Source organism: Conger conger, chromosome 7, assembly GCF_963514075.1.
Source record: "Conger conger chromosome 7, fConCon1.1, whole genome shotgun sequence".
NCBI lineage: Eukaryota > Metazoa > Chordata > Actinopteri > Anguilliformes > Congridae > Conger > Conger conger.
Window position 1 is genome coordinate 1,631,313 of NC_083766.1, and position 27,804 is coordinate 1,659,116.

Genomic DNA, 27,804 nt, shown 5'->3' on the forward strand with positions numbered 1-27,804 from the left:
GATTAGTCCAAATTATGATCATGTCGAGCTGAAATTTGGGTTCATGTCAGTTGTAAGGATGCAAGGAAGTCTCAATCTCTCTAAACATCTTTATTTTTTATCACAAAGTGTAGTAATATTCTTTTAGGATTTTAAGATTTGATACTTTTGATCAAAATTACACAAGGAACATGCTGACTGGTTTCTCCCTTTCTGTTCCACAAATATCAAACACACAATCCTCTGCCAAAATGGAAGAAACCTTTATATTCATAAAACGAGTCAGAGTTCCATCCACCGTCTCGTTTGTATGTGCATTTTCATCATAAACAACTTTAAAAAATCCACAGGCGAGAAAAAATCATCACGTCAACATGATTTCAAATTCATTACTAAACTCTTTCTTCCTTATTCACTTTTGATTGAGTTTCAAAATGTACTACACACCTGATACAACATAAAATGCAACAATCTGTTCAATTATAATACTTAAAAAAAGCTAAAAACACATAAAAAAAGATAAAAAATTGTGAGAGTGCATTTCAGTGGGCTGGAATGTAATGAACTTTTCTACCTACTTCAGAAATAAGATCAGGACTATCAGAATGACTATTAGTCAAACCAGGTCCGATAATATTTCAATCCACTGAACAATCTTTTACTTTGGATCATGTGGAAACTGTCAGGAACGTGAGTGAAATATTCTACTGAGAGGCATGTGTGGTTTGGAAAGGTGTGTGTGGTTTGGGTCAGGATTTGGTCGGGAAATGCGTGTGGTTTGGGTCTGGGTGCTGAGAGGCCTGTGTGGTTTGGGTTTTGTTACATTGTTGACAGGAACGTGTAGTTTGGGTGTGGGTTGTGATTAGGAATGTGTGGTTAAGGTTTTGGTTGTGGATAGGTGCGTGTGGTTTGGTTTTGGTTGTGGATTGGTGCGTGTAGTTTGGTTTTGGTTGTGGTTATGAGTGTGTAGTTAAGGTCAGGTCCCCCTGCTGACCGGCCCCCCTACGCCTCTGCGTCCCCCTCCTGGCTGTGGGCCGTGGGGTCCTGTGGGGGGGGCACGGCTTTGGCAGAGCCCTGGTGAGCACCGTCTCTGGTGGGGAGGCTGGCGTACTTCACCGAGTCGCTGCTCACTGGCTGGGCTCTGCGGGGGGGGGGGGGGGGGGGGGGGAGACAGAATGAGTGAATGATTGAATGATTGAATGAGTAAGTAAACACAGACAGATGAATTAGTGAATGAGCAGCATGTGGGGTAAACACATGGTAGGGCTCTGCCCCTTAGGCCTGGGTTTCACTGTGCTTTTCCATCTCTGTGCTGCTGGTTCAGGAAGCAGATTCGATGATCATATTTAATGTATAATTTCAATTTTACTTGTATAGCGCTTTTCACAAAGGGCCTTTGTCGCAAAGCAGCTTTACAGAGAAACCGGGCCCCAAGAGTACTCCTAGGGCAACAGTGGCAAGGAAAAACTCCCTGGAAACAGAGAGAAACCTTGAGCAGAACCTGACTCAGTAGGGGAACCCATCTGCCTCCGGTTGACACCGGTTTGTAGAAACAACGGTTTTAAACAGAAAACCAGATTAAATAAAAGAACATAAATGTCCAATAACTGCTCATAATCAAATATTGTATAATGTACTGTCAAAAAAAAATTTTTTTACAGACAGGTTTCGGAGCTTTGTGGAGCATCTGGGCGTGACTGAAACACTCACTGCATCTCTGCGCGTGACTGAAACACTCACTGCGTCTCTGCACGTGACTGAAACACTCACTGCGTCTCTGCGTGTGACTGAAACACTCACTGCATCTCTGCACGTGACTGAAACACTCACTGCATCTCTGCACGTGACTGAAACACTGCATCTCTGCGCGTGACTGAAACACTCACTGCATCTCTGCACGTGACTGAAACACTGCATCTCTGCGCGTGACTGAAACACTCACTGCGTCTCTGCGCGTGACTGAAACACACACTGCATCTCTGCGCGTGACTGAAACACTCTGCGCGTGACTGAAACACACACTGCATCTCTGCGCGTGACTGAAACACTCACTGCATCTCTGCGCGTGACTGAAACACTCACTGCATCTCTGCACGTGACTGAAACACTCACTGCATCTCCGCGCGTGACTGAAACACTCACTGCATCTCTGCGCGTGACTGAAACACTCACTGCATCTCCGCGCGTGACTGAAACACTCACTGCATCTCTGCGCGTGACTGAAACACTCACTGCATCTCTGCGCGTGACTGAAACACGCACTGCATCTCTGCGCGTGACTGAAACACGCACTGCATCTCTGCACGTGACTGAAACACTCACTGCATCTCTGCGTGTGACTGAAACACTCACTGCATCTCCGCGCGGGACTGAAACACTCACTGCATCTCTGCGCGTGACTGAAACACTCACTGCATCTCTGCGCGTGACTGAAACACGCACTGCATCTCTGCGCGTGACTGAAACACGCACTGCATCTCTGCACGTGACTGAAACACTCACTGCATCTCCGTGGCAGCGGCTGCCTTTCCTGCCGCGTACTTCCGCTTCTTCAGCCTGTGTGTGACGAACCAGACCAGGGCGACCACCAGACAGGCCCCCAGCACGGAGCCGATCACCGCCCCCGCGATGGCCCCATCCCCCAGCTCTGCGCCGGGTCAGCAATCAGAGAGAAAACATGCTTAACACTGTAAAAACACACTTAACACTGTAAAAACACACTTAACACTGTAAAAATACACTTAACACTGTAAAAATACACTACCAATGAGCTCCTGGAGAATGAACGTCTGAAGGCATAATGCGTATAAAATGTTTCACTGAAACACTGAAAAGTGTGTTGGAGTGAGAGCTAAAATGCGTGTGTTATAATGGGACTTTAGGGGCAGGTTTCTAAATTGGACTAAATTACGTTTTGCATAGAGAATCTCCATTGAAAATAGAATTTACTCTCAGACTAGACTCTCAGCTTAATCCATGTCTGTGAAACTGACCCAAAATGTATTTATTTTTTCTCTTTGTTGTTTTCAAGTACAGACAATTGTCATACACCGTTGGCAAATCTTGAAATGAGTCCAAACTGTCTCACATTACTGGCAATAGTTTTGCCTTATTTAACATAAAAGTAAGATAAATAAGATTTGATGTGTAAATATGTGTTTTTCTGTATTAGAATTGAAGAAATGGGGGGCGTGTGTATTATGGGTAGAGTTATGTTATCATATTATTATAATCCATCCATCCATCCATTATCTGAACCCGCTTATCCTGATCAGGGTCGCAGGGGGGCTGGAGCCTATCCCAGCATACATTGGGCGAAAGGCAGGAATACACCCTGGACAGGTCGCCAGTCTATCTCAGGGCACACACACCATTCACTCACACACTCATACCTACGGGCAATTTAGACTCTCCAATCAGCCAAACGTGCATGTCTTTGGACTGTGGGAGGAAACCGGAGTACCCGGAGGAAACCCACGCAGACACGGGGAGAACATGCAAACTCCGCACAGAGAGGCCCCGGCCGACGGGGATTTGAACCCAGGACCTCCTTGCTGTGAGGCGGCAGTGCTACCCACTGCACCATCCATGCCGCCATATTATTATAATAGCTATTATATTATTTTGTTATTCTTACCTTCTGTAAGTTCAACTGTGCAGATGGAAAACCCCACACTGTTGGAGGCGTTACACCGGTACTCCCCAAACTCAAACTGTGACAGGTTTCTGATGTACATCGTTCCTGAATCAATATCTGAGAACACAATCAAAACATACATGTACAGTCAACAACAAAAGCATCACAACTGACCGATACCAAAGAGATAAGGAGCAAGCAAGCCACCTGAGCCACTCACATCACGATCAGCTGACTAAATACAGTTATTAAGCTGACAATTTATCCAAAATGACTTATAGTTGATTAGACTAAGCAGGGTCCTATCAAATCTGGAGCAATGCAGGGTTAAGGGCCTTGCCCAAAGGCCCAACAGCTGCACTGAACCTATTGTGGCTATAACTGGGGCTTGAACCACCAACCTTCTGGGCCTCTACCTTAGCTGCCAGACTTGCCCCTTTAAACTACAGGTGGAGTTGACACTAACTTGACTGAACTGTGTTTGATTAACGTCTTGTGTCAGGGCAGATAACATCTTGAGTTACATTACATAAAATGTTATTTAGCAGATGCTTTTATCCAAAGTGACTTACTTACGGTGCATATCAAGGTCATTAGAACATGTTGGATAAGCTACAGTTCATGTCAGGACAGGTAAGGTCTCATATCAGGACAGGTAAGGTCTCATGTCAGGACAGGTAAGATCTCATATCAGGACAGGTAAGGTCTCATATCAGGACAGGTAAGGTCTCATGTCAGTACAGGTAAGGTCTCATGTCAGGACAGGTAAGGTCTCATGTCAGGACAGGTAAGGTCTCATGTCAGGACAGGTAAGGTCTCATGTCAGGACAGGTAAGGTCTCATGTCAGGACAGATAAGGTCTCATGTCAGTACAGGTAAGGTCTCATGTCAGGACAGGTAAGGTCTCATGCCAGGACAGGTAAGGTCTCATGTCAGTACAGGTAAGGTCTCATGTCAGGACAGGTAAGGTCTCATGTCAGTACAGGTAAGGTCTCATGTCAGGACAGGTAAGGTCTCATGTCAGGACAGATAAGGTCTCATGTCAGTACAGGTAAGGTCTCATGTCAGGACAGGTAAGGTCTCATGTCAGTACAGGTAAGGTCTCATATCAGGACAGGTAAGGTCTCATGTCAGGACAGGTAAGGTCTCATGTCAGGACAGGTAAGGTCTCATGTCAGTACAGGTAAGGTCTCATGTCAGGACAGGTAAGGTCTCATGTCAGGACAGATAAGGTCTCATGTCAGGACAGGTAAGGTCTCATGTCAGTACAGGTAAGGTCTCATGTCAGGACAGGTAAGGTCTCATGTCAGTACAGGTAAGGTCTCATGTCAGGACAGGTAAGGTAGACAGACTCACCTGCGGCCCCGCGAGCGCTCCTGGCCTTGCCCTGGTCGAGCTTGGTCCAGGTGAAGGTGGGGGTGGGGTTTCCCCTCTCTGTATGACAGGTGAGGGAGACCAGGTGACCCGACTCCACGGTGCCATGGACCCCGCAGAAGGCGGTGGACGGCTTCTCTTCAGGAACGAGAGCAAACAAAACATTCACACCTTTACCCCACACATATACACACCCTCTCTCCACTCTCCACTCTCCCACACCAGGAGGAGAAACTGTGTTTAACCAGCAAGAGCAAACATTTCTTGGGTGGTTCAGCTGCATAAGAGCCAAGGCTGAACGTAGCAGGGCGGCCATTTTAGATAAGGCCTACAGTAAATGCTCTCTAATGGCATCTACTGTCTAATGAAGTACAATGTAATTGGTGATGGCTGGAAGGTTTGCTGTAGAAGATGTGACCTTTATTATACTACATATGCCTTTATCAGTCCGCTGCCTTCAATCTGAGAGACATTTTTACTGAATATATTGTCTGCTTATTTACTATATTTACTAACCATAATTTTACCATCTATAGAGTACATGGCCAACAGACACAGAACTGTATACAATTATGTATATTAAATCTAGTTGCAAGAAGAGGGACTCAGTAGATCAACTAAAACAGGTTCAGAGAAGGGCAACCAGATTGATTCCATGTATAAAAGATAAAAGGTATGAGGAAAGACTTAAGATGCTTAATCTCTTTAAGTTTAGTAAAAGGAGACTGAAGGGGATTTTAAATTTATTAAAGGGATTAAAAAAGTGAACTTCAGGGTGAGTTTGGTCAGCAGAACGAGAGGGCACAAATGGAAATTGGCAAAGGATAAATTCTGCACAGATATTACAGAGTTGTTTTTCACACTGCGAGTGGTCACTGTGTGGAATAGATTGGCAGGACACGTATCGAGGCAAAAACTCTCTTGGGGTTTTCAAGACCAAGCTTGATACAGTGCTAGAAACTATTTAGCTTTCAGACAAACTAAGCCAAATTAAGCAGTAGCTACACTATAATGGTAGGAATTCCTAGGCTGAATTATGTTATGATATGTTATGTTATGTTCAGTGTTATGTTAACAGTTTCCTGGTTTCCTGAGCTTTCTGCCAGCTCAAAATGTTGAAGTGAAAGATTCAATGCTTGTACAATAAGTGTTGGACTTTTTTTGTGTGTTCTACACACAAAGACCACGAGAGCAGCCGGGTGGATTTTACCTAAAACATTGACGATGATGTTCCCCTCTGTCTTGCCCTCTGCGTCGGGGAAGTTGTGGACCTCGCAGCTGTAGATGCCTGAATCAGACGGTTTCATGTTGCTGATGGTTATGGACGCGTTCTTTGTGACGTTTGGGAACATGGGCTCCTTCACTCGACCCTCAAACTTGCCCTGGACGACAGCCTTTCCTGATATGTAGTAGTAAACCTGAAATGGAAGAATTTTATAAAAAAAATGGTCACACTTTACAATTAGTTTACTAATGTAGTTGTTAATCATGAATGAATGATTAATGTATTAAACATGAATAAATTTCATGCTTAATACATTCATTAAGCAATACAATTTACTTTTAAAAAATCTATTTGTTTACTACTAACTACTAACTACTAACTTACATTAATATTTATACTGGCATACATTTATATTAGCAAACCATAGGATGAACTTATAATCAGTTAACCATTAACACATAGTTTTTAACATGAAGTATCATGTACAAATGCATTAACAAAGCTATATATATTAACTTCTCAGTAGTTGGTTAGCTAGTTAGTTAACAACTAAATTAGTTCAAACATAATGCCAATTCAGTGTTCTCCCCAAAAAAAGAGGTTTCCATAAACCTCGTTCCACAACCGAAAAGCCCTCCTGCACCCAAACCTTCCCCATACACTATGTCTGCACACATCGTGATTAAGTGGGTGTATTTGTTGATCTTGTGTTTCTCCAAGGAAGTCTGTGGATCAAAAGAACATTTTACACCAGTGGTACAGTGCAGTACTCTGGATCTGCTGAGCACTTAATTCCCATAACAACTGTTCAGCAGAGGAATTTAACTCTCCATTGATCCTTCAGAAGGATGGGTAGCGCCACACACAGCACACTGTGCAGAGGAGCTTGTTCATTTGTACTGACTGCTAATCGCTTCCTTGTTTGAGACGTGTTTGGGTAAAGTACACAGTCCTCATTTGCAAACAGTTGAAACCAAGTACAAAAGAACGGCTGATAGAGGTTTCCCCGCCCCCAATCCCTCAAAATCCTTTCCTTCCAGTTCCAACCTGTCCCATCCTAGACATTTGGATGTGCTGTATTGAATAGTATGGATGAGCTGTATTGAATAGTATGGATGTGCTGTATTGAATAGTATGGATGAGCTGTATTGAATAGTATGCACTGCATGGGAAGCAGCTATGGTCATATTAGCACTAGCACACCAATACTGGTTCAGCATCCATTAATGCCTGGCTGAAAAACTAGTTGACCAGTTCAGACCAGCTCCCAGCTTGACATGGTTTAGCTGGTTGACCAGTTCAGACCAGCTCCCAGCTTGACATGGTTTAGCTGGTTGACCAGTTCAGACCAGCTCCCAGCTTGACATGGTTTAGCTGGTTGACCAGTTCAGACCAGCTCCCAGCTTGACATGGTTTAGCTGGTTGACCAGCTCATCCTCAGCTAGACCAGCTTTATGACCAGCTCAATTTTCAAGCTGGGATAGCTGGACTTTACAGCAGGGTGGTTTATCGATCAAAAATACCAATCAGCCAGTGTCCTGTTTACATACAGCTCATCAGCACAGGCATGCCTCATGCTCAGGACTGTGATGTCATATCGTATTCACAGGGACTGCGGCCCCACAGGAACGCTACTTATTTTGATCGGACTCATTTGAGCTGATCACACAATCAGCCTACGCTAATGGAGACCTCAGTACACAGAAAGCCATTTTACATGGATGGACTGGAGATCATGAAAAAAGAGCACTGTAAAAATCATTACCATCACACTGTGGCCCTCCAGTACTGGAGTTAAACCTGCAGACACAGCGCCCCTTCCAGGGCTGGAGTTAAACCTGCAGACACTGCGGCCCTCCAGGACCGGAGTTAAACCTGCAGACACTGCGGCCCTCCAGGACTGGAGTTAAACCCGCAGACACTGCGGCCCTCCAGGACTGGAGTTAAACCTGCAGACACAGCGGCCCTCCAGGACCGGAGTTAAACCTGCAGACACTGCGGCCCTCCAGGACTGGAGTTAAACCTGCAGACACTGCGGCCCTCCAGGACTGCAGTTAAACCTGCAGACACTGCGGCCCTCCAGGACTGGAGTTAAACCTGCAGACACTGTGGCCCTCCAGGACTGGAGTTAAACCTGCAGACACAGCGCCCCCTCCAGGACCGGAGTTAAACCCGCAGACACTGCGGCCCTCCAGGGCTGTATTCTGACACTGTGATGTGGAGGGAGGCTGGAGCAGACACTGGGGCCCAGGATGGCTGTAGGACTCTTACCTGCTGAGGAATCATGCTGGATTTGGGGTTGAAGGCCCACTGGATGTTGAGGTTGGTGGTGGCCGCATTGGTGTTGAAGGTGCAGTCCAGAGACACATTCCCCCCGCTTGTCACGTTAACCGACTTCTGGGGAGTTATTACCGTCAGTAAATCAGCACAGCCTGAAGGCGAAGAAATAAACAGATTTGCCAAGTGACATTAAAATAAAAAACTTTTAAAGGGTAATTACCCTCCAGAACACATTTATTTTAGTTATGAACATGTTTGTATGGCTACTTTATAGTGAACCATTCTAATCCACGTAATTATTTCAACATGAAATAGTATGACCAGTAGGGGTTGCTAGAGAGCGGTGAAACATGGGCCCATAACCCAGTGAACCCTCCCAGGCCCTGGGTAACTCACATACTGGAGAGCTGCAGGCCACCTTCCCATTGGCAGGGTCAGAGAAGGAGAGTCCAGGGGTCAGAAATTAAAAGGCCTTCCACCCATGAACTCAGCCGGCTGATTTCACTAATTAGTTCTACCTCGAACTGGGGAGGACTTTTACCTTCCAAACCTGGGCATGGTCTGAATTCAATCTGAGACCCTCTGACTCATTGATGCACCACCACATGGTGTCTTAACCAAATGAGCAGCTCAGAAGCCCAGAGGATAACATTATGTATAAAATGTAGTCTTTAAAATAAAACCAGTTTTTCAACAAAACCAGTAGCATACACATTTGTTCGAAACAAGATATTAGAAGTAGAGTCAAAGCCCAACCAGGTCCCCGTATCTGAAACATACGGTCAACACATCTCCTGAGGAACACCTGTGTGTCCGATTGTGTTTTTTCTGTCGCTATCTGATCAAACCCGCAGAAGTTTCCGGCACATCTGGGTGAACACGGAATTGCGGAAAAAATGAGTAAAGTCAGGTGTGCCCAGCACTGGTCCTGGAGAGCCGCAAGGTTCACCTTAAAAACAACCACCACTTAGACCGAGAAAACCAGGTGAGGTGGGATAACTGTGCAATCGACTGCTTTAATTGATAAACCAACAGACCCCACCGCTCTACTGGATCAGGTTGGCCTCTCATGCATTAAATCTGATCTGAGATCTGCCACAGAAAAACTGCCTTCAAATGACTCAGCATTTGCGCTGACCTCCCCTGAACTGTCTTGAAGTATTGTTTGTTTGTTTTTTTTTGGTGGAATCCTGCATTGTCTCTCACCTGAATTTGATAATATTAAAAATAAATTATTGATTATTTTCCATCTCGGCTCTTTCCAACAGTGACTCTGAATAAACGAATGAGGGTTTTCCATTGAGAACCCCCAGCAGAGTGAGCCAAGCCACTTATCGCAAAATAAAACAAGATTAATCTCCTCCACCGATCCATGCCGATGCAGCATGACTTACCCACGAAGCAGAAGAGCATCGCACAGCTCAGCTGTAAAGCAAACATTTTTAATCACTTTTCTGGAACGGCGGCAGCCTCTTCTAACTCCCTGGTCCAGTGTGTCGCCCCGGCAGAATCTGATTTTTGTCCTAGCTACGCTTATCAAACCGAACGCCCGACGGTTGACGCCCACAGAAACTGTAGGTTTCTCCCCTGGGCTCATTATCGTGTCGTGACGGGCACCGCCTGGCTTTCTCCATGCAGATACGGGGCCGTTGCTCTTTGTTTGCTAAATCCAGGGAGCTGGGTGTGAGCATTCAGCATCTGTATCTTTCAAAAACCCAACCGATGTTCAACAATGGAGCACGTCGAAGAGCCGTTAGCCAAAGCGGAAGTCTCTCCAGCATCATTTGAAGGGCGTGGAGTTTCACTAACACACACACACATTTAATATAAAAAGACTTATGATTTAGACCACTCTTTTTACTGTTACTGTAATCACTGGCACAAATAAATACTTCTATAATCGCTACTTCTACTACCACTACTACAACTACTACTGCTGCTACTACTACTACTACTACTGCTACAACTACTACTGCTACTACTACTACTGCTGGTACTGCTGCTACTACTACTATTGCTGCTACTGCTGCTACTACTACTACTACTACTACTACTGCTACAACTACTACTACTGCTACTACTGCTACTACTACTGCTACTAGTGCTACTGCTACTTCTACATTCAGTCAAATAGTGGTTATTGTCAAACAGTTGTGCCAAATGCAAGAAGCATTTGAATTCCCTTTTATACCCATTTAACTCCAGCTCTACTGGGAATGAATGCTTCTTTACAATAAATGTAATCATTTAAATGCTTGAAATGTCAAGGTAAGGATCATGTCTTCTGCTTAACACGTTGTTATTATAAGTCTACCTTAAACTGCTAATAGTCCCATAGTCTGTGACTGATTAAAGCCAGTTGCACACCTGCTGCTGATTGCAATTAAGAGGAGTTAAAAACAGGTGTGTGAGGAGCTGCAGGGCAGCCATTTTGTCAGAAGCAGGGTTTAGGGTTCTGTGAAAACTATGCCATTTCCCTTGTGCATGTAATATCCCCAGTGTCGCTGAAAACCATTCTTTAGGGCAAATTAATGGCTAGCATTGTCATATATGGTATCAAAAGTGAGATATAGCCATTAGCTTGTTGAGGGGACCCAAGTTATTATTAAAAGGATAATGCCAGGACATCTGTGGTGTGAAGGACTTCAAAAAAGGACATCGATGGACATCGATCATACAGGAGAAGAACAGGCTGTGCCCAGGGGGGAACTAACCTGTGACCTGGAAACGGCCAGGTAAGAGCTATTCAACTACACCTGTCCTGTACCAGTAACCTGCCAGGTGAGACCCCAAGCCTGGCTGTGAACGTGGTCTCTGAATGAGCGACGACAACCATGCTACTGAACGAAACGTCACTGTGACATGCACTCTCAACAAGGATGAAACGCGTTGGATTACCCGAGGTTGTCGGTTACCAGTTCTGCTAAAATATTATTGCTATTTAAATTGAACGTGCGGCTTGTGCTACAGTGCTACAGTAACATTACAGACGTATTAATGAACGTTCACAGTCGCGTAAATCAGTGAGGACTGTTGGCAGAGCCGTTAGGTCTTTGGAGTGAAATCGGAAACCGCAGTGAAAGCGCTTATGAGTGAACGCTCACGAAGGACAGCGGGAATGCAGCCAGAGTGAGTGAGTGAGTCAGAGCCTGGTCTGATCTGTTCCTCACACACGCCTCCGACCAGAAACTGGCGTGAAAACAAGGGACAACCTTTCTAATTACTGCACAAATAGTGGCGCATACGGCCAGAAAGAAGAGTTTAAAATAAATATCCGTGGCGTGTAACGTACGTGCAGTGTGCCGTGAGTGTGACTCCCCTCCTTTTAAAGCCGCGTGACGGACAGGTAAGACTTCTAGGACCGTGTTTCAGATCATGCGTACCATCATCTTTAAGCCAAAATTCTAACTCTCCAGTAATAACTACCAGAATGAATAAAAATAGAGGAAATTGTAAATGTATTATTCACCGTTTGTCCACTTGTCTGAAGTGGTGAAAGGATTTGGGGCCTTTTTAGCATTTTGAGGGTGGTTAGGGGTTATGAGTGTTATAAGACGTTATTTTAGCATTATCATATTGCCACACACGTCTCATATCAGTTAGAGAGCAGAATATCGGTGGGACCTCTCAGTGAGCAACCGTGCTGAAGTAAGAAGGTTTAAAATGGCTGATAAATACCCACTCATATACTGGCTGGCTGTACTCTGGCTGGGAGGAGCCACAGTGCTTGTTATTCAGAGATAATTTTAATAAAGGAAGTCTTATCAGACTGGGTGAGTAATGGCAATGTCAGGAGGTTAATCATTCACACGTGGAGCTGCTGTTTGTCCTGGCCCTGGGGGGGGGGGGGTTTGCCCTGCCTATGCCCGTAAGGGAGGGGGGGATCTCCAAGTTCCTCTCAGCTCAGGGATGGTGGCTTTCTTCACCGTTAAAAACTGTTGTGATGCCAGCCGTTGCTGCTGAGCAGAACCATGTGAACGCATTCAGAACTGATTTTTAGAATTTGAATCTTTAAGAGATATACTATCATTGGCCTCTGAACTGCTAGATTGTGTTCCCTTCTTTTTGTTATTTCATTGTATTATTTGGTATTAGTGCGATAACTTTGTTTTGATTCTTGTATAATTGGTGAGGAGAAGGTTGATGGGGTGTAATCCTCTTCCTGATTCATTCCCAATTCTAATTCTCGGTTGATTGGTCAGTCCGGTCACCTGATCATATTTCTGAGGTTCTGCAGTATCCGGTGATCCTGGTTCTGGCTCCTATCTAAACTGCATTAAGTGCGTTTGCTCCAAGGGCTTCAAAAGTCGTGCTCCAGTAGCTGTCAGTAACATGCATATGAACGCATTTATTTAACTCGTAACCTGTAACTCACACCTGAGTGTGCACCTGTAACCTGTCACTGATTCCTGCCAGTACTCTTAATCTTTTGAGGTCACGCCTAGTATAAAGTCTCTGCTAATGCAAGCTCTGAGAAGCATGAACACAAATATATCTGCCCCTTTAAGATCCGACACGCTGGCCGTAATAGTTGTAGTGTAATTCGTGTTCAGACCAGCAGAGGGAACTATCGCCCCACGGAAGAGACCCAGCTGGCTTTTGGGAGGCTGGGGGGACACTCAGAGAGAGGGGGAGAGAGGGGGAGAGAGAGGGAGAGGGAGAGGGAGAAGAGAGAGAGGGAGGGAGGGAGAGAGAGAGGGAGAGGGGGGGGACATGTGAGCAGAAACGGGCATGCCTCTCTCTCTCTCTCTCTCCCTCCCCAATATGGCCACCACCCCTTCACCAACAGGCCTGAATCTGAGAAGCAGGCTTCTCTGCTCCTAGGCACAGTGAGAGCCCACAGTGTGAGCAGGGAGAGAGCCCACAGTGTGAGCAGAGAGAGAGAGCTCAGTGTGAGCAGAGAGAGAGAGCTCAGTGTGAGCAGAGAGAGAGCCCACAGTGTGAGCAGAGAGAGAGAGCTCAGTGTGAGCAGAGAGAGAGCCCACAGTGTGACCAGAGAAAGAGCGCACAGTGTGAGCAGAGAGAGCCCACAGTGTGAGCAGAAAGAGAGCCCACAGTGTGACCAGAGAGAGCTCACAGTGTGAGCAGAGAGAGAGAGCCCACAGTGTGAGCAGAGAGAGAGCCCACAGTGTGAGCACAGAGAGAGAGCTCAGTGTGAGCAGAGAGAGAGCCCACAGTGTGAGTAGAGAGAGAGCCCCCAGTGTGAGCAGAGAGAGAGCCCACAGTGTGAGCAGAGAGAGCCCACAGTGTGAGCAGAGAGAGAGCCCCCAGTGTGAGCAGAGAGAGAGCTCAGTGTGAGCAGAGAGAGAGCCCACAGTGTGAGCAGAGAGAGAGCCCACAGTGTGAGCAGAGAGAGAGCCCACAGTGTGAGCACAGAGAGAGAGCTCAGTGTGAGCAGAGAGAGAGCCCACAGTGTGAGCAGAGAGAGAGCCCACAGTGTGAGCAGAGAGAGAGAGCTCAGTGTGAGCAGAGAGTGAGCCCACAGTGTGAGCAGAGAGAGAGCCCACAGTGTGAGCAGAGAGAGAGCTCACAGTGTGAGCAGAGAGAGCCCACAGTGTGAGCAGAGTGAGAGAGCTCACAGTGTGAGCAGAGAGAGAGCCCACAGTGTGAGCAGAGTGAGAGCCCACAGTGTGAGCAGAGAGAGAGCCCACAGTGTGAGCACAGAGAGAGAGCTCAGTGTGAGCAGAGAGAGAGCCCACAGTGTGAGCAGAGAGAGAGCCCACAGTGTGAGCAGAGAGAGCTCACAGTATGATGTACGGTGATGTCATCCGATGTGCTGCGATATCAAGATTTCTGTAGCATGTTACTAGGCCTAGCAAAGCAACGCTATGACCTTTCAGCCAAAGACTGGATTACCTGTTTGCTCATCATATACCTGGGAAGCAGCATAGCAACTTGCATTTTTCCATTGGCCAGTCCTGAACTTAACCCTCACTGAACTTTCATCTCTGTTGGGTCAAGACGAGCCTTTTATCCGTACACATACTGTATACCATTTTGCATGAATCTGGGGTCTGGGAAATGTATTTGGTTATTATCAGATAAAATGTAAAATGCTAGCACTATGTCCAACGCCGCAGGCCTGTTAAAAGGCACAACAATGTGAGAGACCAAAATAAGCTCATTAACAATGAGCAGACATTTTACCTGAGTTTAGATCTGCGTCGTGTGTTTGTCACGTTTGTCCTGCTTTCCCCTGTCATTGTTTCAGACCTATTAGTTTGAAGGCGAGTTAAAATTAGCGCATTTAGAGCTTAAAATACAATTGTGGACAATCTTTCATTTTTACTTCTTATCTTGGAAGAAAATAATTTTGTATGCGCTTTTGTGTGAGGATATCAAAGAGAGATGCGGCAAAGAAACAGATTCAGAGATGCAAGCATGGCCATGCAGTAAGGGCATAATGAATCATATGAAGTTATTATGAAGTTATAATAACTTTGGCTTCAATAAAAAAACACAAAATATTATATGGGTGACACACTCAAGATGAGACGCTAACATGTAGTTTAGAATCTCCAGGCAATAAATAAGCTCTACCTCTGGCTGATTAAATCACACGAGGATGTGAAACCGTATTGAAGTTGGAGGCAGGGTCTTGTGGATGGATGAGGCTGCACGGTTGATTAGTTATGTGGTTCTGTTGTTGTCTGACAGCTGACAGTGTGATATTGACAAAATTAATTACTTTAAGTCAAAGTGACAGAAGCCAGATTAGCAGTGAATCCTTGACACTTTTCCGATGTACAATACCTGAATAACTACCTTTAGCCAATGTATGGATTGATTAGAAGCTTGCCCTTGTGGTTCATTTGCCCTAAACAGTATTTCCGCTGTTTCTTTCTGGGCATGAATTCCCCACCCACCCTTCAGTGTGGAGGTTCAGCGTGCATGAATGCCCCACACACCCTTGGGTGTGGAGGTTCTGTGTGTATGAATGCCCCACACACCCTTGGGTGTGGAGGTTGTGTGTGTATGAATGCCCCACACACCCTTTGGTGTGGAGGTTGTGTGTATGAATGCCCCACACACCCTTGGGTGTGGAGGTTGTGTGTGTATGAATGCCCCACACACCCTTTGGTGTGGAGGTTGTGTGTATGAATGCCCCACACACCCTTGGGTGTGGAGGTTCTGTGTTTTTTCAGCAGCGTTGTCACAGAGAGAACATCCCGCTCTTCCACCGCTCTGAAGATGAGTCTGTTCAGTTAACATCATATCATCATTTCTAGAATTGCTTAAAAAAATTCAAATCCAACCCTGGTCTTATTTTCTCCCAGGTATTTACCTGAACAATTAGTGCTGCTGATTGGCCTTCTCACCTGACTCCCAGGTAAAGGGAGGGTGAACACACCTGACTCCCAGGTAAAGGGAGGGTGAACACACCTGACTCCCAGGTAAAGGGAGGGTGAACACACCTAACTCCCAGGTAAAGGGAGGGTGAACACACCTGACTCCCAGGTAAAGAGAGGGTGAACACACCTGACCCCCAGGTAAAGGGAGGGTGATCACATCTGACTCCCAAGTAAAGGGAGGGTGAACACACCTGACTCCCAGGTAAAGGGATGGTGGACACACCTGACTCCCAGGTAAAGGGATGGTGGATACACCTGACTCCCAGGTAAAGGGAGGGTGAACACACCTGACTCCCAGGTAAAGGGAGGGTGAACACACCTGACTCCCAGGTAAAGGGAGGGTGAACACACCTGACTCCCAGGTAAAGGGAGGGTGAACACACCTGACTCCCAGGTAAAGGGAGGGTGGACACACCTGACCCCCAGGTAAAGGGAGGGTGAACACACCTGACTCCCAGGTAAAGGGAGGGTGAACATACCTGACTCCCAGGTAAAGGGAGGGTGAACACACCTGACTCCCAGGTAAAGGGAGGGTGGAAAACCAGCAGCTTATGAGCAGCTAATGACCAGTTTGACCAGCAGCAGGGTTAAGATGGAGCCCAGTGTGTCGCTGCAGCTGGGAAACCGGAATATCACCGCAGAGTCTTCTTTCCACCTCTTTCTTCCCATTTTTCAGCTCCGCAGCCATCAGTTCCTGGCCCATGTTAATGCACCCTTTCAATATTTCATGTTTTTTTATATGGAGTGCTGACAATAGACCAGGGAAATGGTGAGCACATTTCGCTGATCTAGTTCAATGGTTCTGCCTCCATCTTCTTAACAGAGCGCTTCATCCCGTGAGTGCCTCTCTACCATCGGGGACATTTTAAAAGTTTACAAAAAAAAAAACAAGAGTAGCTGCAGCAAACCATCTCCGGTCTGTTTCGAATTTCCTTTTTGCTTCTCACTTCTCACTCACTGGCAGCCCGAGCACATGAAATATAAAGCCGGGACATCCAGGAGGTGTGAGCAACGTGCTGGAAAGCGAATTAATCAAATTAAATGTCCAATTTCTAAGTATTCAGTTTAAAACGATATTCAGCAATGCAGCAGCGCTTCATGAAGTCATTTTTCACACCCCAGGAAAGTGCTCCTCAGCTGTGCCATCCCTGCTCTTCCCAGAAATGCGCTTCGCGGCGATATTTCACCAGCGCGAAACAAAATGGCCTCCGCTGCTTGGGAACGGATCCAAAATCGCCTGATGAATTGACCATAAATCCTGTTCACCTTTCCATGTATGCACCAGACACCATTAGAATATTGTTCTTGGGTTTTCCCCCTCATTTTTCTGCTGATTTCATGCTACATTCTTCCAAATATTAATTTTCCCCAATTTGTCTTTTTAACTCAACCATTCTGGTTTGTTTTTACATCAACTAATTACATTGGTTCATAGTAATTGGTTCATCATGAATGATGCACATGCAAAACATAAGAGTACAAAGGGATATAATAGTATTTCATCCAAGTCTATAACTCACCAAAATTATTATCTTTTACACTATTGCTCTACATTGTTGGCTAGGTAGTGGTCTTCTGCCCTGGTCCTGGAGACATGATTAGCTGATGGAATATTTGCATTAACAAGCAGGTGTTCAGGTGTATATACATTCGCTGAGGGTATGGAATGTGGTCATTATTGGCCTGCAAGCATATTCGCTTTCTGAGAAAGGTGGTCTGAGGTTGGAGCACATATGCAAATCATAATATAGGTAAATATGAAATGTTTTGTATAGATTTACCTGTGTGCCCTAATAGGTTACTACGAACAGGTGTTGTGATTTGTTGCAGCGGGGGATTGACATTCCCCCAGTGGTGACTGGAGGTATTGTGTGTTATTCAGCCTCTGGTGCCAAAAGCAAAGTTCCCCATTGAAGTCCATTCAAAACTATGAACTTGTAAGTATAATTGGTCCAAATTACACTGTTTTGGACACTACTTTTAAATTCTCAACTTTTAAATTCTGAACTAATGACTCTCCAGGGACCAATTGTTTTCTGAGCTGCACAGAAGAAGATGTAAAAAAAAAAAAAAAGAATTCATCTTTTCACATTGAGGTACCCAGTGCACGCTCTGATGCCAAAAAAGGCCCCTCAGTCCAACATGGCCGCCTCCATGAACCGGCCTCACGGTGTCTGTCGAGCAGAAGCTGTCTGCGGTTCTGACGGTGTCTCTCGAGCAGAAGCTGTCTGCGGTCCTGACGGTGTCTCTCGAGCAGAAGCTGTCTGCGGTTCTGACGGTGTCTCTCGACGGGGAATCAGAATGACCTTATATCATGTGACCTCGGGTCGGGCCTCCTGCAGGGCCGTGCATGAGTGTGTTTACACCAGGTCAGAGGTCAGAGGTCAGAGGTCACATGAGTTATGGTTTTAAGAGGGAAGGCGTGACAGTTGGGTATTTGTGCAAGGAATTCTAAAAAGTGGCCGACCAAATTGTTCCTGTTCCTTTCTGCTCTGGAGATGAGCAACACTGCTGTTCAGGACAGGTGTGTCTTAGTAAAGACAGGTGTGTCTTCATAAGGACAAGTGTGTTTCAGTAAGTACAGGTGTGTCTTAGTAAGGACAGGTGTGTCTTCATAAGGACAAGTGTGTTTCAGTTAGTACAGGTGTGTCTTCATAAGGACAGGTGTGTTTCAGTAAATACAGGTGTGTCTTCATAAGGACAGGTGTGCCTTCATAAGGACAGGTGTGTTTCAGTAAGGACAGGTGTGTCTTCATAAGGACAGGTGTGTTTCAGTAAGTACAGGTGTGTCTTCATAAGGACAGGTGTGTTTTAGTAAAGACAGGTGTGTCTTCATAAGGACAGGTGTGTCTTCATAAGGACAGGTGTGTTTCAGTAAGGACAGGTGTGTGTCAGTGAGGACAGGTGTGTTTTAACCAATAAGAATCCTGACATATCATTAACCAATAAGAATCCTGCCAGATATCATTAAGAAATAAGACGGTAAATGCCTATAAGTCTTCTAATGTTTGAGGACTAATACTGTGAGAATCGCAGTAACATTCCATAGGGCGGGTGGGGTATGGAGTTCAGCTGGGTGAACTGCTGCAGCTGGTCTATTCAGGTACAATGATAATGGGAAGGGTGTGTTCTTATTCATATGAAATGCTTAAGAGTATGTGCCTTTCTCTTTGTTTATGCTGACTGGGATATGACACACCTTTTCTTTATTATCCCAATTACCTATATATTTCTGAGAGAAAAAACTAACGAAACTGTGATTAAAAACCAAGAAAATGGTTGGAATTGCAATGGAATAGGACCCCTCCCCCCACCCCCCAACCTTCCTTGTTAAGTAGAGTACTATTTACCATTTGGGGACTAACTGCTGAAGAAACAGAAATTAAAGAAAATCAATAAAATAAAAATAAAATAAAAATATTAGTCCTCAAAGGGCAAATGAAAAGACTGCATTTTCGTGTTTCCTGTATAAGCCTTTATTTGTAAAAATTCAATTGGCTTAATTATAACCCTCTTTTATACCACATAATATCTTATATTAGTAAAAAACACATTTTGCTCAAACACCTACAAAAGCTGATTGACACCATTACATTAATTGGCACAGACAAAAAATTTAAGGAAATACAGTTTTATACCACATAAATGTCGAATTCATGAGAGAAAAGACAACTTAAAGGAAAGCAAACACGTCAATAATAACCGTAGAATCAGAGAACGTGATCATGGAAAGGAAAGCAATACAGTACAAAACAAAATGCATTTTATTCCAGGGCAGGATGTTTAAATAGAAATGTATTTTCTTCCAGTCAGAAAACATAACAATAACAGGTAATAAATTAAACAGAAACGGCACAGACAGAACTATGAGGCGGCCGCCCGCGTTATTGAGTGCTGTTATCTGGCTCCAGCGGCTTCTCTCTAAGTGCTCGTAATGGAGGGGAAAGTTTCACAGCTCGTCCAATCGGAAGAGAGATCCTGATGCAGAGTGGCCACACTGCTCATGTGACGGGGCTCGGCGAATCGAAACGCACATACCAGCCTGGGTGCGACAGCCAATCGTCTCTTTGCTCTCTTCCAGGCAAGACGGAGCGGCCCCTGACACAGGGGGTGTGAAATGGCACACCTTTTTAATTTAACCTTCATTTACCCTTTCATTTCATTTATAAATAAAGGTTACATTAAACACACACACCTGGGCAGTAGTTACTACTGCTGGCTCACAATTTCCCTCGGCTGTTGATTTGCGAAACCTGACATAACAGCAGTGTGTCACTTTAACACAGTACATACGCAGATGCTGTGCAAATGGATAGATTTGCACACATCAATGCTTTTTTTTTTTTTTTTAGCTTATTATTAAGATACATTATTTTATTTTTGGTTTTTGTGTCTCATATTGTAAGATGTTTCCCATAATAACATGCAATTGGAACACAAAAACACTATTTATTTTTATTTTATGAGTTTGTGAATAATAAACAAGAAATTGGAGGAAAGAAAATAGTTTGCAAAACTCAAGTCATGCAAAATAAATAAAGAAATAAGAAATAAAAAGAAACAAATCAAAAAGAAAACACTATCTTTATTCTTTTCCTTTTCAGAGTTAGGATTCATTCGTAGAAGTCTGCTAGTGCTGCAAAAGCAGTCCATGCCTTTAGCAGAGAAGCTAGCTGCTAGTTAGTACTGCCCTGTACTGTTCATGCATTCAGGAATAGTAAGTGAAAGATATCATATTTACAGCACAATTCACAGATAATTACACATATACACAAGAGGCAAGAAATTTCACATTGAAATCAGCTCCACAGTTCTGCTCTGCCCCTCCCCCCTCCCCCCCCCCCCCGCGCCCCCCTCACAGACGTGTCCATCACACAGTTATGATGCGGAAAATAAGGAAAAGACAAAGAACAATGTGACACCGGAGTTTTCCTGCGGTTTCCCGGACAGTGCTTATGGTCACCACCTCCAGAAGCAGGACCGGGAGGAGCGGAGGAACGTGTGTGTGCTCCTGTGCGCCCCGGCATTACAGGGGACGCCCGCCATTTTGTGTTCTGCGTGACAACGATCCGTATCCAAGGGTCACGTGGCAAACAATAAGTAATCGATAAAGGATAAGTCAAATACAGTACAGTCACACTCTGAACACAAACGTCCCTGAAAGATTAAAGAAAATGACTGAGTGACGGTGTGAGTCCCTGGGGCCTTGAACGCGGTCCTGCGTGTTTGTCCTAGACGAGGCTCAGGGCTTCTGAACCGTTACGGTGAACACCTGTCCTTCTCCACCCTCAGCTCAGCTAAACATCCTGTGACGTGTCGTACCTGCAGAAAGTTACTTCCTCACACTTTACATTAAGGTTCGTAAATTGGCATTAACTAATGTAGTTGTTAGCATGAATTAATGATGGACAAATACGTGAATTAAGCATGACATTAACTTTTCATTAGTTAATGCATTTGTTAACAACTAACTAACATGTGTTACATGATATTTATACATTAGCAAACCATAGGATGAACTTATAATTAGTTAACAATTACATTAACTGACTTTTTCATTACAATATGAATTAGCAATAACTAATGTAGTTGTTATCATGAATGAATGATGTACAGATACATTAACAGAGCTCTACAGATGAACTTCTCAGTAGTAGTTAGTTAACAACTACATTAGCTCATGGCAATTCATGGAACTTTATTGTAAAGTGTTAAGTACCTTTGTCAGGATGATTTTATGCATGATTTGGAAAGCATGTTCTCCACTGTTTGTAATGTTATCTTCACACACATCGGTGTTAAAATGATATTCAGGACCCCCCCGCCCCCCTCCCTGTATGCCTGAATGAGGGGGCACACATGGGTTTACATCCGTGTACTTACAGAGCGATTCACTTTTCCCCAATGTAACGAGAGGCCTTACTCACAGGGCCAGTCTCACAGACACAGATTAAGCCTAGTCCTAGTACCAAATTCAATTTTCAATGGAGATTCTCCTTACAAAACTCAGTTTAGTCCAGGATTAAGTTCAATCCGTGTCTGTGGAACTGGCACGTAATGATCTAGCCATAGCTGTAATGAAACCCAGTGTTGGATGGGGGGGGAAAAAGGAAATCAATTGTCAGGTGATTTTGATGCTTTGTGAATAACTTTAAATGGATGGATGGGATGCATGTCCTTTAGAGCCTTCGTGTAAAGGGATGGGGCTATAACTCAGGCAGGAACACAGCCGTCTGCATGAAAGGCAGGGATGAGGCCCAGAGTCTCTCATGCGTTGCCGTTAACTGGGGTGTGACATTAACCCTAAGGCTATAAACCTGATGTACCTTCTTCTGTGGTACTTAGTCATTGGCAGCAGTACAGGAAGAGAGAGAGTCCCTGCTGCTGAACGGTGACCTCTGACCCCTGACTGCAGGGTGTCTGTGCCGTTGCATTGTATGTATGGAGTTGTCTCCTCAGACCTCCCACCATCGTGCTGGCATGGAGAGAGTGCGCAGGCTTGAATATTATCAACACTTTATGCATTTGTCAAACGGTGAGTGACCTACTCTACGCAGTTAATGTTGCAGGCCACAGTGGTGCCGTTCCCTCGGCATGGGACAGACTTCAGTAAATGAGAACCTCAATAAATCTTGTCTTTCCAGTTGTAGTTGGCCAGCTAGATTTCTGTATGAAGCTTCATATCAGTTTAGATATTTCAAATTTGAAAAGCAATATATTTGGCAATATAGATATGATTTGAGCTGTGTACTGTATCCTGGTGTTTAGAATATTGTGGATGGTTTTTGGTGGTTTGGTGGTGGCTTATTGGCGCGTGTTGTTACGGGTTCCTTCAAGTCTTTTCTGGAGCAGAATGCCGAGCGCTTGATGGTGTTTGCCTGAGAGTGGGAGTGCTTGATGAACGCCGATGGGGTCACAACACCGAGCGCGGAGCGAGAGAGCGAGAGAGAGCGAGAGAGAGCGAGAGAGCGAGAGAGAGCGGGAGAGAGAGAGCGGGAGAGAGAGAGCGAGAGAGAGAGCGGGAGAGAGAGAGAGAGAGAGAGCGAGAGAGCGAGAGAGCGAGAGAGCGAGAGAGCGAGAGAGAGAGCGAGCGAGAGAGAGCGAGAGAGAGCGAGAGAGAGAGCGAGAGAGAGCGAGAGAGAGCGAGAGAGAGAGCGAGAGAGAGAGCGAGAGAGAGAGCGAGAGAGAGAGAGAGCGAGAGAGAGAGCGAGAGAGAGAGCGAGAGAGAGAGCGAGAGCGAGAGCGAGAGATGGGATGATGGGATGATGGGGTGGGGAGAGGAAGGCTGTGGTGAAAAGACGTCTGAAACCGAATGGAGGTGAACCAGGGAATATGAAACTCAAACTACGAGCTGAATATGGCTGATCGCTGCAGGGTGAGGTTCAGAATGTTGAGATGTTCATTGAATCCGCTGCATTTTAGCTTAACGGAGAGAAGACGGGTCTGTTCATCTCCAAGAAGGAATAATCCATCCACTGCAACAACAGCAGTTTTAAACCCTAACCCTAACCCTCACCTGACGCCACGTCCTGAATTTCTACAAACCCATGAAAAGTACCTTCCGTTTTAGAGCCAATTAGGCTCACTTAATCACGATCAGAGATTGTCATATATCAATGACATTTATCTTCCAAAAGCTGTAATTCAGTAAATTCCTACACAATACAAATTGTTTTTAAGGCTTGTTTGTCTAATGTAGCTACCTATAACGCCTTGGCACAGATAATAAATCTGTGTTCTCCAGGCGGGCTGCTAATTAGCTTGACGAGTGAATTTCCAAATCAGACACTCTCAGCTTGATAACGTTTTCAGACACGTTCTGATTTACGACCCTCCCCGCATCACGGCCTCACCGCCCGTGACATCATCCTCCAGATGCCTCTCTCTTCCGTCGTCAGACTCCGATTGGTCAGGCAGAGATGCATGGAGACCAATGTAGGCGCAGATTTCCCTGTGGTGTGATGTTGCATTTGAGAGTGCCAGGCCATAGGAATGCATAGATACAGTAAGTACTCGTTAAGGATTCCTGGATCATCGAGGAAAATGCTATTTGACGAACTGCGCAGAACAAAAACAAAAAATGGCTACTGTAAAATGAGAATCTAAACATTTACCTTTATTCTACCAGGAATGTACAATAGAAAACTTTCAGATCTTCTAATTATCCACTAAAACTATAAATCACCCACCCAACCACTGCTGAAGTGTTAACTGTACGTATTGATTTCTGGGGGGAAGAAATCAGTAGAGCTCAATTCTTCATCTATTGCTCATGATTAACAAGCCCACTCACTGCTCTGGAGACATCTGCCTCGGGCCGGATATTCTGCACCAATGGCAGAGGTGCTGTGTGTGTAACGCCTAAGAGCTGGAGGGTTGTAACAGGGCGATGGCAGGGGTGCTGTGCGTGTAACGCCTAAGAGCTGGAGGGTTGTAACAGGGCGATGGCAGGGGTGCTGTGCGTGTAACGCCTAAGAGCTGGAGGGTTGTAACAGGGCGATGGCAGGGGTGCTGTGCGTGTAACGCCTAAGAGCTGGAGGGTTGTAACAGGGCGATGGCAGGGGTGCTGTGCGTGTAACGCCTAAGAGCTGGAGGGTTGTAACAGGGCGATGGGCTCGGGATCATACGAGCTCGTGTGAGTTCCTCTGCTGATGGCCGATGGACATACATCACATGAAACACTTTTCTACATTAAGGCAACGCTTGGACAACGTCCGGTTTCTCCTTCTGTTCATTGTCCGCCCTGCAGATTTCTGAGCGAGCTTGTCTTCAGGATTACTCGAGTTTCTTTCCCACGTCAAGGGTGTGCCACGTCAATTCCGCAAAGTCAACGACCATATCGGTTTGGATTAGTGCAAAATCTGATTGCATTTTTCTCTAACTGTATTTATTCTGTTTATTTTCATTTCGCGAGGGGAAGGAGGCGCTCCACGCGGCCGATACTAACGCGATCAGGGCCCGGCCGCTCCCCGTTGCTCAGTGCTAACGGCGCGTTTAACACCGCCGAAGACGACCCTCCCCGTCCTGAAGGTCAGGAGCGCTCAGGGGGGCGGGCGGGGGGCTACCTGCACTGAGCAAGAGCAGACGGCCATTCCTGACCCACTCAGGAGGCCAGGCCTCCATTACAGTGGTCAGAGCGAAGCCACGTGAGTCCAGGACAGGGGCGTGTCCGCGGGACCTCGTGATTGGGCGGTGCGCTTGTGCCTTCCCAGGGAACCCTGCTCTCCACACAGCCTGCTGCCGGGGCGGGGCGGGGCGGGGCGGGGCGGGGCGGGCTCTACCTCCTCATGGGAGGAGTCTGTGGTTCTGTGGTTCTGCTGGACTGCAGTCCCAGCGCCACTGGCCGGGTCAGGGCAGGGGAACGTGTGAAACATGGCCTCTTTGGCATCACAGTAAAACAGTGTGTCTCCCTCTGAAGATGAGCAGTCATGTCAGCGTGTGTTTAAGTGTATTTTAGCAGTATGGTTTCATGAAGCCGTCTTATTTGTAAAATAGTTTTCCTGTCTACTGGTGAGGAGAAGTGTTTGGTGAAACTAACTGCACGTTGTGGGATGTAAGTCATGGTGTGATGGAGAATGGGGGGGTCCAAAGGTGTGGGGGGGGGGGGGGGCAGAGGGGTAAAGCGGAAGTCGTGCTGATTCCTGCAGCAGCCCAGAGATTTCCCAGCTTAAGGAGTTTCACCTTTGTGCGTGACACAAACACAGTAACTGCGGACACTTGGTAGGAGAACAGAAAAATGTTCAGGTAAATTACAACAAACACAGGCGGGAAAAACCCCCCAGAAATGAAACTAAAAAGGCAAAAAAGTGCTTATAGGCCATTTTGGTTGTTACGACAGTTCATGGCTTTTATCACACACCTCCATTCCTCAGAACTAGTTCCTGATCATGCTGATGTCGTCCTGGGAATGACCGAATGTCAGAACCGTGGGTGGACTGAAAGTGTGTAAAATTATGTGTGTTTTTGGAGATTTTATCTGAATGGCGCTCTGGAACCAAAGATCTCCTGATGACACCTCCCAAAAAAAAACTAACAGAAAAACGTAATAAAAGGAGAGCCAGGGGAGGGAGGGAGCTGTGTCAGGTGTGATGTGCCATTCTCCAGGTGCACGCCCCCCAGGAGAGCACTCTGACCCTATTGGTTGATATGTCAGTTTATATTTAAAACAGAAAAAAAAAAAAACCAATGCAAAATCCCCATTTTTAATACACAACTCTTTTTTTTCTTTTTCCTTTTTTTTTTTTTTTACATCTTCATATGGTTGATGAAATGACTTCAAATCCAAGGTTCTGAAGAACGAATAGCTCACTGTGGATGTCTCTCTATCCTCATAGAACACAAAGCGGTGTATGACGTTTGTGAGTATCTACAGTGGAACGCTACGACCAGTTAAAAAAAGAACAGTTACGGGTTTGACCATGTCTGAGAGAGAATGTACAGTCTACGTTTTTTTTTTGTTCTTTTAAATAATCAAAATTAATAACTGTGCCTTATCGTCTAATAACGCCAGAGCATGTGAAAGTGACACTCTTTGAAAACACATTATGTTCAAGACAAAATAATAATAATCATAATCATAATAAAAAATACCCCAAGAAGAAATCGCCCCAAAAACATGATAGGAAAATCAAGACTTTGAGCCAACTGTGGGAGGGGGCATGGGAGTTGTAGTCCTGTGAGATGGCCATCGAATGTAGTCCACGCCCAGAGCTGATGTCCAATAAAGAAACCATGTCACTCCAAAAACCAAGAACACACATCCCAACAGACTCTGCTGTACAAAGGAGGATCGGAGAATTCCGTACTCGTTTCCATGGAAACAGAAGAAGCAGGTGATTGGTGAACCCAGGAGCCCAAAACAAACGGCCTTCTCCGATTGGTGGACCACAGTGGGTATGCTGATTACAGTTACAGTATCGATAAAAAGCCAGTCAGTCGCTTTTGAAACATCTTTTTCTCAAGATCTCCTTTCTTTTACAAAAAAAAAATATCATGCAGTCTTGTGTCCAAACCCGCTGAAGGATCTAACGTTTGTTTGTTTGCTTGTCAGAAGAAAAATGAATTCATAGGCTTGAAATGTTTCTCTCGCAATTATTCTTAAAACATTCAAGTCATTCTTTTAACACTTTTTACATCAGAAAAGTCTTTTAGATTTACACACAGCATGTGTACTGTATATATAAATATAATATATATATATTTATATAAATATGCATATACATATGTATTTCTTTCTATATGTATATACATATTTCCCAATTGTATCAAAGCCAATTTAATGTGCTCTCAAAATATGGCCCATGTTTCCTCTGGAGACGCACATCAATTCACGTAGTACAACCAGTAGATGAGGTTGAAGAATCCGAACGTGATGGGGAAAATGACCCTGGACCACTTGTCGATGGTGCTGACGTCGGCCAGGTTGGGGATCTTCAGCTTCAGCTTGGACGATCGCCGCCGTAGCCGGCAGTTGGCGCGGCCGCGCACGGCGCCCCGGTCCAGCGCGTGGTGCTGGGCGAACCCGTCCCGCGCCGTGGCGGGCTTGCGGAACTGCACGCCGGAGCTGTCGAAGGACCGCACCGAGTTCCGGGAGTCGCTCACGCTGCTGCCCACGTCCGAGGCCAGCACCTCGTTGTTCATCTCCAGCGTGGTGAGGAGGATGTTCCCGTACGCGTCCACCTGAAGACAGGGGCGGGACACAGGGGGGACGTCACTGCCAGGGACCCCAACCTGCGCCTCTGTCTCTCCATACCTCCCAGAGACCCCAAACTGCGCCTCTGTCTCTCCATACCTCCCAGAGACCCCCAACCTGCGCCTCTGTCTCCCCATACCTCCTAGAGACCCCAACCTACACCTGTCCCTCCATACCTCCCAGAGACCCCAACCTGCACCTCTGTCTCTCCATACCTCCTAGAGACCCCAACCTGCGCCTCTGTCTCTCCATACCTCCCAGAGAC

General features: G+C 45.6%; 2 protein-coding genes across 4 annotated transcripts in view; both read right to left on the minus strand.

The window, feature by feature from the left end:
- Positions 1-539: 539 nt before the first annotated feature.
- On the minus strand, positions 540-10,042 carry LOC133133921 (V-set and immunoglobulin domain-containing protein 1-like). 2 transcript variants are annotated; one of them, XR_009709220.1, is made up of 8 exons: positions 9,890-10,042; positions 8,487-8,647; positions 6,201-6,408; positions 4,973-5,128; positions 3,617-3,733; positions 2,482-2,626; positions 918-1,120; positions 540-886 (listed from the first exon to the last, which is right to left on the minus strand). XR_009709220.1 is itself a non-coding variant. In XM_061250219.1 (7 exons), the coding sequence occupies exons 1-7, from the start codon at positions 9,933-9,935 to the stop codon at positions 982-984; spliced, it is 972 nt and encodes a 323-aa protein (XP_061106203.1). In that variant the 5' UTR covers positions 9,936-10,042; the 3' UTR covers positions 540-981. The 2 variants fall into 2 exon arrangements, 1 of the variants encoding a protein (XP_061106203.1); XM_061250219.1 differs by having other exon boundaries at positions 540-1,120.
- A 15,993-nt stretch (positions 10,043-26,035) lies between these two features.
- gabrb4 (gamma-aminobutyric acid type A receptor subunit beta4) overlaps positions 26,036-27,804 on the minus strand; it is a 71,602-nt gene continuing 69,833 nt past the window's right edge. For both annotated transcript variants that reach the window (XM_061248022.1, XM_061248020.1), the window contains one exon: positions 26,036-27,526. In XM_061248022.1, coding sequence (XP_061104006.1) covers positions 27,170-27,526 — 357 coding nt within the window. In that variant the 3' untranslated portion in view covers positions 26,036-27,169. The remainder of the gene's footprint in view (positions 27,527-27,804) is intronic.